The sequence below is a fragment of the Haliaeetus albicilla genome, chromosome 11 (genome assembly GCF_947461875.1).
Source record: "Haliaeetus albicilla chromosome 11, bHalAlb1.1, whole genome shotgun sequence".
Classification (NCBI taxonomy): Eukaryota; Metazoa; Chordata; class Aves; order Accipitriformes; family Accipitridae; genus Haliaeetus; species Haliaeetus albicilla.
In genome coordinates, this window is record NC_091493.1 from 27,863,157 (window position 1) to 27,876,311 (window position 13,155).

The following is a 13,155-nucleotide window of genomic DNA, read 5'->3' on the forward strand; positions in this document are numbered from 1 at the left end:
TTCCAAATATCACTGTAATATTGGGATGAGCTCTCCACTCCTGGGAGGAACCATGGGCTTCCCAAGTCAATAACAGACTTGGCACATACTTCATTTAATCACATTGGCTGTTATGCAGCGACATACATTTGCAATTTATCTTACCTTGTTCACAGCAGAGGTGGGATGACTTTCCTGTCTGCTTTACTTTTAACTTGGGCAAATTAAAAAGAAGAACAAAGAACTAGATGTCTCAGCCTAAATCTTCTTTGGAAGCAGTGGCTTAGCTGCAGCCACTCCTCCAGTTTTCAAGCAAGATGAGCAGCTGTTTTGGCCTTTACATGCTTGTAGATTCACAGCTTGTTCATCACAGGCTAAGGTGGCAGAGAGCTCCACTTCTAGCTGGTAGGGAAGGAGCTTTCATTCTTCCAATCAATAACAAAAAGCAAGCTAAAACAGGAGCTGTAGGACATGTTGTGCCAGGTTAATTGGCACTGCACTGTTCAGTCGTTCAACATTTGCTGAAAATCATTCCTTTAGGTTATTTCTTTTACTAGCAAATTCCAGGTTATGTTATGCTCAGGCAATCTTGTTAATCTGGGCTGGTTTCAACTCGTAAGTAACTGTGACTAGATTACTATAACCTCCATTGCACATTTAAAAGATGTTAGTGGGAATGGGCTGGTGGCACCCCTAACAATCAGTTACTCAACTTTGCACCCTGATGTAGATGCTATAACTTCACCAGATTTTAAGGCTTTGATTTGCAGTTTCCTATCACAAATGTCTGCCTTGGGGTGATCTCTGCCAGCAAACTTCAGGAAACACAGTCCAGTCATTTCTTAAAAGGACACTGCAGAACAAGTACTTCTTGTGGCAGCTGAAGTTACTGAAGTTACAAAAACAGGTTCCTTGGGACCATCTCGTGTGTGGTTTCTCTAGTGCTATATGACTGAGTTTCTTCCTTCCCCTTAACGGAGGCAAAATTTTTGCTTCCCTCTTCTATCAGTGCACCTATTTTCTAAAAATATACAAGACCATAACAGCTCAGGGTCCTTCACCCCTCTTAACTAGCCAACAGATTACAGTCACTTGGGGTGGTGGGACAGAAGTTGACAAATACCCAGACACAAAATATAATCACATCAGAATATAATCACACTTTCTCGGAAAAAAACAGGCTAAAAGGAGACACACAAACTAGTAGACACACAAACTAAAAGTCCACATCAACTTCACAGATCATGTCTGCAATGAAATCTGCAAGGACGTGAAAGTGGCAGGGAGAGGCAGGTAGCTTGTCAGGGGTGTGTGTTGTGCTCACTCAGGTTTGGGCAAGACATGAGTGTTTTATTTTTTAATTATATTTATTTTGTACTTGGATACCTGCAAGAAAACCACCACTAGAATCTTTGAGGTTGCTACTGGGTCTGTGGGAGGGTGGGGTGGAAAAAGCATTGTTTTCCTGAACTTGCAGCTCTTTCCTGCTGCAAACTACATGGGGAAGAAAGCTCAAGAGTGAAGTGGATGGTATCTGCCTCTTCTGGTGCCTAGACAAGGAGAGAAGCACAGCCTGCTGGAATTGGAATGGGCTGCGAACAGTGCCAGGTCAGTTAGGCAAGGGGATTATACTGAAACTTTCAATTGCCATATGCTGACAAGGATATTTGAGTTAGGAAAGAAAAAGGGAGCAAAGCAGAGACGAAGGAGGTTTGACCAGGATCCGTGGTGCAGAGATGAACCATGAGACTGTGAATGGAAGGAAGGGCCTGAGAAATGACAGTTAGAGGAGAGAGTGGAGAGCAGAAATAGATGAAAGAAATGAGGGGGAAAGCTTCTGTGCCTGACAGGGCATATTGCTAGGAATGAAACCCAAGATCCCTGGCTCAGCATTTCCCTGCTGCCAACAAACATCCACAAAAATGTTTCTGTAATGCTGGGGCTCCTGGAGGATGATAACCAATTATTATAACTACTCTTTTATCTTTGCAGCTGAACTTTTGTTTGCTCACTAGCCTGTAGGGTTGGGGCAGGAGGGCTGGAGACTACGCTGAAAGAGAGCAATATAGAACCTAACACCGCACTGACAGAGTTTCAAAATTCAGGTTGCCCATGGGATCTGAACTTGCTCCCTTCCCATTTAGAGGTAAGTATAAAGATACAAATCTTTGCTAGGCACATCTTTTCCCCACAGGATTGGCTTACTCCCGAAGTAAACCAAACTGCATTTCTTTGACACGCAGATTTTCAGTACTTTGTCTCATAATTCTCCATGTGGCTCCGTGCCTCACTGGCTGTTCATTGATGAATTCTCATTCTGAATAATGAATTATCAACTCCTTCTATTTATGGTGTTCATCACTGGAATACACAAGTATGGACAGATCCACAAAAGTAACAGCTTTCAGTCACGTAGCCAATCTTTAAATTTTTCATTTATTAATTTGAAAGAAAAGCTTGATTTCCCAGGTAGCTTGTGTAAAATAGATACCCTCATAGGTACACATTTACAATCCAAAGGTCTGAGAACAAGAACACTCAGAACTCATGTATCTGGATTTCTAATTTTAAGAAGTCATCTAAGAAGTCATAAGAGGGAACTGGATTCCAGGAGAAATATTTGATACAAATAAAAACAGGAAGACCATCATTGCCTCATAGGACCTGGAGAGCAAAAAGACAAGACAGGCAAAACAATATGCATGGAAAGATAGGCAGAGAAAGATAAAGCTATTAGCAAAGGTGGGGCTTGGATTAGAACTAAGTCCTGCTCCAGCATCTATCCATTCACCCTCTCCCACATATCCACAGAGGTCTTCTCTAACAGCTCCCATTGACAGATCTCAAGAGTTTTTAATGACTAATGTTAAGAAAAAATAGAGGCTTATGCCCTACACAAGGAGCTGTATTATCCCCAATTTACAAAAGAGGGAGACTGAGGCATGAAGCAACCTCATCTCTTCTCTCACTTAAACACATAGCGGGGACTGAAGGCAGAGTTGTTCCTTCATTTCCTCACCAGAAAAGCGATCACCTTGCATTTTGCTAGTATAAAATATTAAGATTCTTTAGTAATTTTGTTCTCAGGTGCTGCATTTCTATGGAAACATACCTTTTTAAGGTAACATAAAAATGCTGACTGCTTTTAAAAACTCCATTTTACTTACCTGCCTTTTACTGCCATAACTGTTTCTATGGAAACTAGAACTGGCCATGATTCAGTCCTACAACATGAATTCTCACTTGTCAGTTTTACCTTAAAGTGCCACCTTCAAAGTCCTTTAATAAACCAGTAATAATTGTGTTGCCTAATGAGTTTTCATATTAAACAAAACAAGAAAGTGCGCTTTCACTGCATGTTCCACACAATATTTTGTGGGTGTGGTCTAAGTCTAAGAATTTTAACAGTGTGCATGATATGACTCTCTTGGTTAAGGATATGATCTTTAAACAGAGAGACAGTTTATTAGCAGTAAAAGCCCTAGTGTGTGTAGTTAGACTTACATAAAGGTGACTTATACCAATATGGGTATGTCTAGACTGCTGTCACAGAAGCATACTGTAGAGATACTGAGTAAAGGGGTAAATCAATCTACAGTGAGCTCTGTGCTCCCACAGCTAGCTGGGGTACTTCTGTGCAGGCATATGCATATGGTATTCCCTGTAGGTACAAGAGGGGGAATGCACTCAACCAGAGTTAAGTGTTAGTCTGTGTTGGGTGGCTACTGTGGAAAAAATAAAGCATGCAAGCTTAAGGCACAACTATTCCATACAGTTATTCAGAATTAGAATGTGTAACTTGAAGATAGGCTCCTCCATTAATTTTACCTTAACCTTTCACTCATGTAAAAACTGTAGGCTCCCTTGTGTTCATTCATTATTTCCCCGAGTTAACTCAAGTGAGAAAAAATCCCTTTTCCCTTGTTCTTGGAGAGCAATCTCCAACAGAATGCACTCTCCGTCACAAGAGTCCAGCATGGCCAGCAAGGACCAACTTAAAAACTTCCAAGGACAGATTCTTTCCGGAGTGACTTATAAATTCCTCCCACCTCATCTCTGAGGCTTTGCAGTTTACCAGTGCTTTTAAATTGCAACAGGGGCAGGGCAGAGAAGGCAGACACTTTGTGTCTGCATCAACCTCCAATGCACAGAAAATAGGTGGCTAGGGGCTTTAGGCAGACTTTACACATACAAACACATCTAAAACACAGGCAGTGCAGCATCAAAGTTGGAGGCAGTAGAACCTGTTAGAAGCTGCATGTATGACTATACAAGCTGCAAAGGACAAAGACGTAATCCTATTTTGGTATGATTTTATTTTAAAGAGACCCTAAAGAGCAACATGATTCTCCAGACTATCTTTTCCTCCAATATTTAGCTGAGCAGAGCTCCTCCCAAAACTCATCCAGCCCACACACTTGGCTGACACCCTCAGAAGAACCAGGTCTGTCTTTCTTCTAACCTAAGAGAGGAAATCACCTTTCCCACTGAGCTAACAGACTTCTTTTAACCCTTTCCCAGCAAAATCAGCTTCTGCTAATACAGAACATTTCAAGAGAATGAACAAGCCAGTCTCTTAAATTAGATGCCATGCTCTTCCATATGGTCCAAGACACCATATACTTTCCTTTAAAATATCCTCAAACTCTTGCCAAGTAGGTGACTTTTCCATAATCAAGCAGCAACATATGGTTAACTCCTGAAGTGAGTTTGAATTTAGGAATCAATATTCCAAACTAATTCTTCCATAGATAGCCTTTGTTTTTAAGCATCACTTCAAACTGATCAGTAATCAGACCAGGAATCTGAAAAGTGAATCTCCCCTGTGGCCAACCAGACCTTTCTGTAGGCATAAACTAAAGTTGTAATTCCCCTCAGTACCACTTCAGTCAGAACCTGGACTTCTTTCCCTGATTTCCAGAGACATTCAGGGGCATTGGTGGGGGCGAGGCTTCTACAACTCTTTCTTAATCCTCTTCTCTTTTATTTGCTTCTGCACAGGTACATCCTTTCCGTATCTGTTCAGGCCCATACTAAGATCTGACTAGAAGGTACCCAACTCGGAACAGCAACACTAGGAGTAGGGCAGTCTGCAGGGAAACCAACTATTGACCCCTGCAGCAAGTAGGTAATTTACAGCAAAAGAATGATTCATACATAGTTTTTCACTATGGACAAACACACCATCTCTTTAAGGCCAGAGTTTTCCACAGGCCTCTGAATGCAAATGCCAAATATTTTGTCATGCCTTTCTCTTAGCCATGTAACAACAAACCAGAGATCTGGCACACATGGGGCTACTCACTGGCTTTCCTCATGCACATGGTTTATTTTTCCCTGCTATGTCAATCCTTATAGGGCTTTACCACTACATTCTGCCTCCTGGGAGTCTGCTATTTCAACTGTTACAGGGAAGGTGCAAAGGAAACAGGAAGGATATGTTCAATCCTTTCTACTCTTTTCAAGTTAAAGGTCTCACCACCATTAATTAAACAGATTAATTAAACAGCCAAGGCCCTGCAGCAGCAAGCCCTCTCTAAGGGTAAATACTTAACAGCTCCAGGCTTTGAACTGTGGCATGTAACGGAGTTGTGATTATTCCAGATCAAACATCTTGCATAATAACTTTCTTTAGGGCAATGTTATTTCATCAATGTCTTGTGTTCCTCTGCAAGCACAGATATGGATAGTATTTTTCCCCAAAGGTGACAAGGAATAGAAGACATAAAAGGCAACAGGGAGCATGAAGATTACAGAGGGTCTTGCTGGCTTTCATATTTTCTTTTCCAAAGCATCTGATTTATGGTTTACCATTTGTGATGTAGGAAGCAATTTAAAAATAAACAGCAAAACAGTGGCTGATTTTGAGGATTCTGAACAGAATCCACAACAACATGCATCAGTAGTGCACACGGTAGCCAGGGGAATCTAGACATGCTTGACAAGCAGTGAGCAAGGTTGCCGGATGGGGAAGGGATGCAGGACCCCATTCCCGAATTTTTGTTTTCAGAGAGAGGCGAGGACTGCTTTTAATAGTGGGAAAGCTGTGCACATTCAGGAATACATATTTATAGACATGGGTACACCAACACTGCCAGGAAGAACAACCAAATCTTAAATCTTTTGGTGGTTTCTTGCATGTGCTTTCTCTAGCTATTACAAGGTATACATAAAAAGAAAGATCCACAGCTATTACCATATGGAAAGATCACAAGATCAGTCTTTAAGCCAGAAAAACACGTCCTGACGTGACCACTGCTGTAAACAGCACTCTTTAGCAGTGACTTTTCTTTCGGGCTCACTGGATGTAAATGTGAGGATGGCCATGTCACATCTTACTGCAGGGAAAGAACCCAGTTTCTTTTCCAACTCCCCTGCTGTATTAGGATGTCCAGAATCAGTTTGATACAGCTTTCACTAGGAATAGCAAGGAAGTCAGCAAGAATATTAAAACAAGTGTTTGGACAACTTCTCTGAAGCTGGACAAAAACAGCATTTGGAGAATCAGAATGCTCTCTTTTTCCCCATCTAGATCATACCAGGTAATAGTAGCTTTTTAGGGTCTCTCAATCTCTCCTTCTTCTCTCCTTTATCCTGAATGGACCAGAACAAATGTATCATCTTCTCTCTTTAAAATGCCATATAATATCCTTCCATAGTGCTGACAACATCACTGTTACTCTCCAGCAGTTCCAAGACACGGTGCATCACCACTTCAGCCAGAGAGGGGTTGTAGCTCTGCCGAACACAACTCAGGACATGAAGGAAATGGCAGCCTTTTTCAGCATCTGCAGAAAAAAAGGAAAATGTAGCCAGGCGTGGAGGAAAGACTTCAGTCTAACTGTCTCTTTTTAACTATTATAATCCAGATTAGTTATAAAAACCCCACAGCTGTTGGAGAGGAAGAATACCCTAGGTACTAAAGCAGAGATGCATGTATTCAGAGGGAAGAGAGCCAGTCTGTGCCTACAGTTCTCCAGTTATCAACTATTCCCACTGACTTTTCTGGGAAGTGTCACGGCTGTAACACTAGTAATAAGGTTGAAAGATAAGCAGTCTTGCAGACTCTAATATACAGGGCTCATTCAGCACAACCTGATGATGAGGTTAATAACTTAAGGGTACCTCCACTGTCCACCTATGCAAGCCATCCAGTTTCTGCAACTGCAGAAGAAACCGAACGAAAATCCTTTAGCTCATACACAACTTCAAAAACGTGTATAACAGAAGGCCCGTGGCCAGGACCTGTGACTGCTGGCCCAATGCTGGCATCTTGTGGAAAAACTGCTACAGTGCAACTTTCATTCACCTAGCAATGCAATCCCATCCCCGCACTTCAGACTACTCAGACAGTTAGGGGAGTAGAAAGTCACAGAACTTCAGTATCAAATTTTATCTCCCTTTAAGAGAAATGAACCCTGAAAATGTACAAGAGAACAGAAATGTAAAAATAATCCCCTTTCCTAGACGGCAAGCCAGAGACAAAGGTCCTTAATGGCTGCAGTATTGCACACTGCTACTGCGTGCCTGGTGGAGCTGTCATTTGAAGCAGAGCTGTCCCAGTCAGCGTTTCCTCCAACAGACCCTGTAAACCCACTAATCATCAGTGCTGCAGGCTCCCAGTCTCCCCAAGTGCTGAACTCCACAACAGATTTATTTCTCCTCCGTGGCTAACAATGGAAAACTAGCATAAATGAGACACATCAGCACAAACAACTTTCCTCCTCCTCAGCTCTCAGCATACATGATGTAAGGTAAGTTTGATAAAGGTACTGAGAAATTGCCATGGGCCAGGGAGGTCCCTGTATTTTGTTGTTGCTGCCTTGTTTTTTATTTTTGCCAATCTCTACAATCAGCTGAGCCCCAGAACTGCCTTAGAAGCTGCTGAGAAAAGTCACTAGTAGATAGGAGGCAACACTGAGCACTGGTAAATACACAGTTCAGCCTAATTCCTGTTAGGCTGTGAATCAGGCAAAGATATTTCTTTAGAAGTCAGTGATCCAGCAGATAAAAGATGTTTGGGGCTGGTAGCCAAAAATGCGTCCACCACCCTAGAATGGGTAAGTGCAGAGAACAGAACAATGCTTCTACCTGGTCATAGTGACTGTTGTTGCAAACAAAGTGGGTAGCTGCATTTTGCATTAGTCATAGGTTTGTCATAAGACGGTAAAAGTGCCCATCCCTGATCTACAGTAACTTAGCTTAAGTCTCAGTGAATTAGATTAGTGACTCAAGTGTTACCCAACAGTACAATACATACTTTCCTCCTAGATGCTGGTAGAAAATAGCATTTTGGTGTAGCTGCAGGTGTGTACAATCATTAAGTAACCCAGAAACATGCCTAGTCTATGGCCCAGCTTTGAGGGAATACAATCCTTGCAGCAGAGTGATGCTGTCCCTCTTCCACTGACATACTGGGTTCTAGCTTTTGTCCATCAGCTGAGGTAAGCCAGGCTGTGATTAACTGTCTTGCCTGACTACCAATATCAGAGAGGACAGAGTTATAGAACTACCACTATTTGCCCACTGGGTCCATTCTGACATATTAAATTTAACTTCAAGTGGTTCTGTTTTTTCCATCTCTACTATTAGTCTCATCTAAACCTAAAACCTGAGCAAATTTGTCAAGAAAAAAAAAAAAAGAAACAAATCTGGACTAAGTCTACCATTTTGCAGTTCAGTCTGGAGTAAAAATGTACTGTCATCATTTTCTGGCTATCTTAAGTCTCTGGGTAGACCCACAGTGGCCTCACATGAGGGCATTTAAGATCAGACTGTTTGGAATTAAAATTGGAGCCAAGAACTAGGACTGTCATGTAGGCATATTACAGATCAGGGTTTGTGGAGCTCTGACTAGGCATGCTGAGGCTTTTTTAATATGTACAATAGTTCCAGCCAGCTGGGTTGGGCCTGAGAATGTGTCACAACTAAAGCAATGGGGTGAGGCATTGCCTTGAAAACTGGCAGAGAAGTAACTCATTGGAGAGAAGAGCTTCGTTTATCATAAATCAGTCTTCCTGTCATGGAAGATTAATATTACTCTTGAACGAAAATGGGTGGGAATTTCTTGCAACAAGCAAGCAAAAGCCCTTGAGGTATTACTGTGTTACTATCTCACTACGAGCCTGCTCACTAGTCAAGGCCAAGCGGGTGGCTAAGACTGCCATTCCACCAGCAGAGGGGGTCCGACAGTCACATTGAGCTCTGCGCTCTTGCATCATTCAGTGACAATAAAAATAGCCGCAGTATCCCGTTGGTTTTGATGGAAGCTTCTTGGCTTTCCTTCTCAAAATCTTCTATTACCAGTGACCAGGACATTGAAACGGTCCTTCTGAAAACTAGCAAAGAGACACTGACCTGGAAATTGTCCTCTTTACAACAGGAAACTAAGTAGGTGGAAAGCTTCAAGGAGAACAAGAGGCTCTCTAAAGCAGTTGCTATTTTTAATCTGCTGAGTGTGGAAAACATGGCTTTGAGGACTCGGGACTCTTCACAGTCTTTTCTGTGACTGATCTACAAGTTACTCTCTGCTGTTGACACCTCCTGACTGAGAGAAAGAACTTCGCAACATCTCCTGTAGCACTGAGAGTACTTTACCAGTGTGATAAAGTAGAAGAGGGGAGTTAACCACCAGGCAGTCACTCAGTGCCCTGTGTCAGCTGTATACAGGTTCTGGCCTTACAGTGGCACAATTATAAAAAACACCAAACAAACGGGTTCTCAGGAGAACTAGCTGATGTATAAAATGGGCAGAGGAATGATTTGACTCTTACAGAGAAGATGTTTGTATTTGTTAATTGGATAAAAGACAAAAATACAATGTGATATGTTAACTTGTTGCACCGCAACAGCCTCAGGTAAATGACCCCATCTTCATCTGCATGCCCAGTGACATCTACTCCCTCCATCCCACAAACATACAGAACTTCTACCTCCACCTACAAACCTTGTCTACAATTGTACCACTGCTTAAGGTAGCCAGCTGAAAACTCAAAAATAATACTACTTCACTTAGCCTTTTTTCACTGCAGGATAACCATCATATGCCAGGTCCTATGAGCAAGCTATCACTATGGCAATAAGACACAATAGGCTTGAGGGACAGGGATAACTCAGAAGCCACATGAGGTACATTATCTGAAAAGAAGTGGATTTTGTTAGACTGACATCCCTACCTGCAAAGAACAACCACCTGAGCACTACTTGAGCTTAAAATCTATAGAGAATATCCTACTGACTTAAGTAAGTTTCACTATTGACTTAATGGAGGCAGGGATTTCACCTTTCTGTACGGTCACTTTTATGTCAACTCCCCCGTAGAAACTGAACTAGCAAGATTTGCTACTTATCCAGAGAGCAAAGCAACAGCTGCTAGGTGCTGACCTAACTTCATTACATTTGGCTCCTCCCAAAATCTAAGTATTCTCAAAAGATATAGATCTAAGATAATGGCTGCTTATTTCAGATCTGAGAGGTTTGCTTCCTGCTGGGCACACCTGCTCTTTCTCTCTCCATGCTCACAGGAAGCTCCTCTTGCACTCACATTTTTAGCTATACTGATTAGCTATACCAGCAACTCAGCTCTGAGTTCAAGGTTAAGGACAAGAAGCATATCTAATCCAGCAGCAGGAGGAGATACTGTCATCGATATATGAGCACCAGCTCATCAGAGCCCTGGTCACACTGCTACTTACGCCTGGGTTTTCGACAGTCTTCTTTAATCACATCAAGGGTCACTTTAAGCAGCTCCTTATCATGGTCAGTCACCTGGAGGAAACAGAAGAAACTGGCAATTTATAGCAGTCTATTTCACAGTAGATGGCATGGCTGTTGAAAAGCAATCCAAGGCCATGATGTATTCTAAACTAACACTGTCATAACTACAGTCTGCATTATAGACTGCTTCCAAGACTAATAATGAATGTTAAATCTTCAGTTATTATTTTTAGTACCATTAGCAGCATCCAAGAGTTAGGTGAAGAACCTGATATGCCAGAATTCAACCCAAAGGAGGGTGACCAACTCAGTAGAACACCAAGTTTCAACCCACTGCAATAAAGAGAACTGTCCCAGGTCCCAGGCTTCAGTGTGCTCAGCTGTGTCAGCACAGTTTGACAACACAGTGAACACAGACTGCTCTTGGAACAGCAGCAGTGCCTAAGTCTGGTGCTGAGTTCTGAAAAGAACAACTCACTGAGTGATAGAGAGGTAAAAGCATCAGTGAAGTAAGCTGCAGATAAGACTTTTGAGTAAACAGGCAGCACTTGGATGTCCAGCTTCTCTTTCTGAAACATTTCTACTGTTTCTGCTGACTATGAAAGACATACCCCTGAACTTGTTTGCAACCACAGCCCAGTTCCTTACATGGTATAAGTCCCTGGAGCTACTAGGTTTCTGGAAAACCAGCCCTTTTTCTTGTAGCATCCTTATTGCTTCCTTAAAAACACTGTGAATCCTTCTGGAACTGGCGTCACTTTTTGACTTCACCTGGATGGGAAGAAAGGAATGAAGCAGATGGTGAGAAATCTCAGCTCAACTAAAGTTACCAGCAAAAGCTCCATATGCTTTCAAGAGCAAGAGGACTTCAGGTGATTTTGTTACACATTTTTCTTCATTTAGTGATTCACAAATCATATCTGTTATGTATGAACTAACCAACATCCCTAAGCTTTAAAAAACAAACAAACACCAGAAGCTTGTGCTATTCTTAAGGAACCACAATCTCCGAACTGCCTTCTTTGTATTTAGCAGCTATTTGATTATGTACTGAGAAGTCCCTTTTGGAATAGACTTGATGCTCACAGAGCATTTGACTGTTTAGCTAATCAAGCTTTGCTCATGTTCAGAGTTTTCCTGGTAATAAGGGTAGGAAGACAGGGAGATCAGTGCTTTGTAAGGTGATACTCAGGAGGAATCCAAGTGCTGGGGATTAGATTCCCATCTCCTGATTTTAAACTGAGGAAGTAATACAAGCAAAAGGAGGAAACTGGCAAGAACAGTATTTGTTTCTTGTCCCCTTTGTTTCCAAATTTTTACACAGGTTCTGGTCATGCTCTTAAGAGTTTCTCCACAGCCTAATGAAATGAAAGGATAAAGAGCATACAAAAAATTAAGACAGGTATATGAGATAAGGGAACAAAGGATTCAGTTTTGAAGGCAGGTGCGAAACAAGTCTCTTGTGAAAGGAGAACAATGTGCCTGGAAGTCCATAACTGAGGAGGTTATTTAGAACAAAGGTTTCTGTGTTTGGGATGCATCTAACAGAGTAGGAAGGAAGAAAAGGGAGAAGAAAAATCAGGGAAAAGCAGGGTTTGTTTGGAAGTAGAGCTGAGCTAAGACAGTGGAATGACAGCTAGGGAAGCGGAAGGAAACAGTAAGTTGTGGAGAGGAGAAAGTATGGGTAGATAAGAGCAAGACCATGACTTACTCTTCTCCATCTCTATCTGTCCTGCTATGTCCTTCAGCCTCCCACTTGTCTACACAGACTGGTTCAATTCCCCAATGGTTTCCTCATCTGTTGGGACACACTGTGCTCCCTGTGGTTTTTTTTGAGAACAGAGCTAAACTGCTTCCCACAAACCAACACATGATAGCTAGAACCACACCAGGGCAACCAAAGCAATATTTGCCAAGCCATTTTTTCAACTATCACCGTAAATGCTCCCACCCTGTTCTGAACAAAAGTATCAGACTTCACATATCCTACTTCACTCAGCAGAAGCACTCACAGAAGCCTTGGGAATGAAACAGGCAACCACCATGCACTAGAATGAATCCACAGGAGTATGTGAAACAGACACCACATTAGCAATGGAAGAATATCTTTTCACAAAACATTTATTCAATCCGTTTGCAAGTCTCAAGTGAAACTCCAACTGCTTCTAAGCCTGGAAGCTGATGTGCCTGACTGGGAATAGTTCAGAGATGCAATAGGGATATTAGCATTAGCATGCATCACAAGTTTCTCCATCCCCTTCCTCCAGCTAATCCTCAATATTTCCACAGGTCATAATCACATGTCTCTCTTTCTCTGTCTCACAACAGCTAACCGTCTTTTTCCTTTCAAATCAACAGTCAAAAATAATTGCCTAATAGTTCAGGATAATTAACATAGAACAATGGCTTAGTTCAGTTTTCTCCTTCTGTTCCAGACTGAAGAACTTCAGTGCCCAAATG

At 42.0% G+C, this 13,155-nt stretch overlaps 1 protein-coding gene across 7 annotated transcripts in view; it reads right to left on the reverse strand.

Moving 5' to 3' along the window:
* Window positions 1–2,396: 2,396 nt before the first annotated feature.
* STN1 (STN1 subunit of CST complex) overlaps window positions 2,397–13,155 on the reverse strand; it is a 49,335-nt gene continuing 38,576 nt past the window's right edge. For 6 of the 7 annotated variants that reach the window (XM_069796911.1, XM_069796915.1, XM_069796917.1 and 3 more), the window contains 3 exons: window positions 11,344–11,466; window positions 10,674–10,746; window positions 5,227–6,767 (listed from right to left, as the gene is read on the reverse strand). In XM_069796911.1, coding sequence (XP_069653012.1) covers window positions 6,610–6,767; window positions 10,674–10,746; window positions 11,344–11,466 — 354 coding nt within the window. In that variant the 3' untranslated portion in view covers window positions 5,227–6,609. Of the gene's footprint in view, window positions 2,644–5,226; window positions 6,768–10,673; window positions 10,747–11,343; window positions 11,467–13,155 lie in introns of those variants that run through there. The other variant, XR_011326889.1, reaches the window with a different exon arrangement.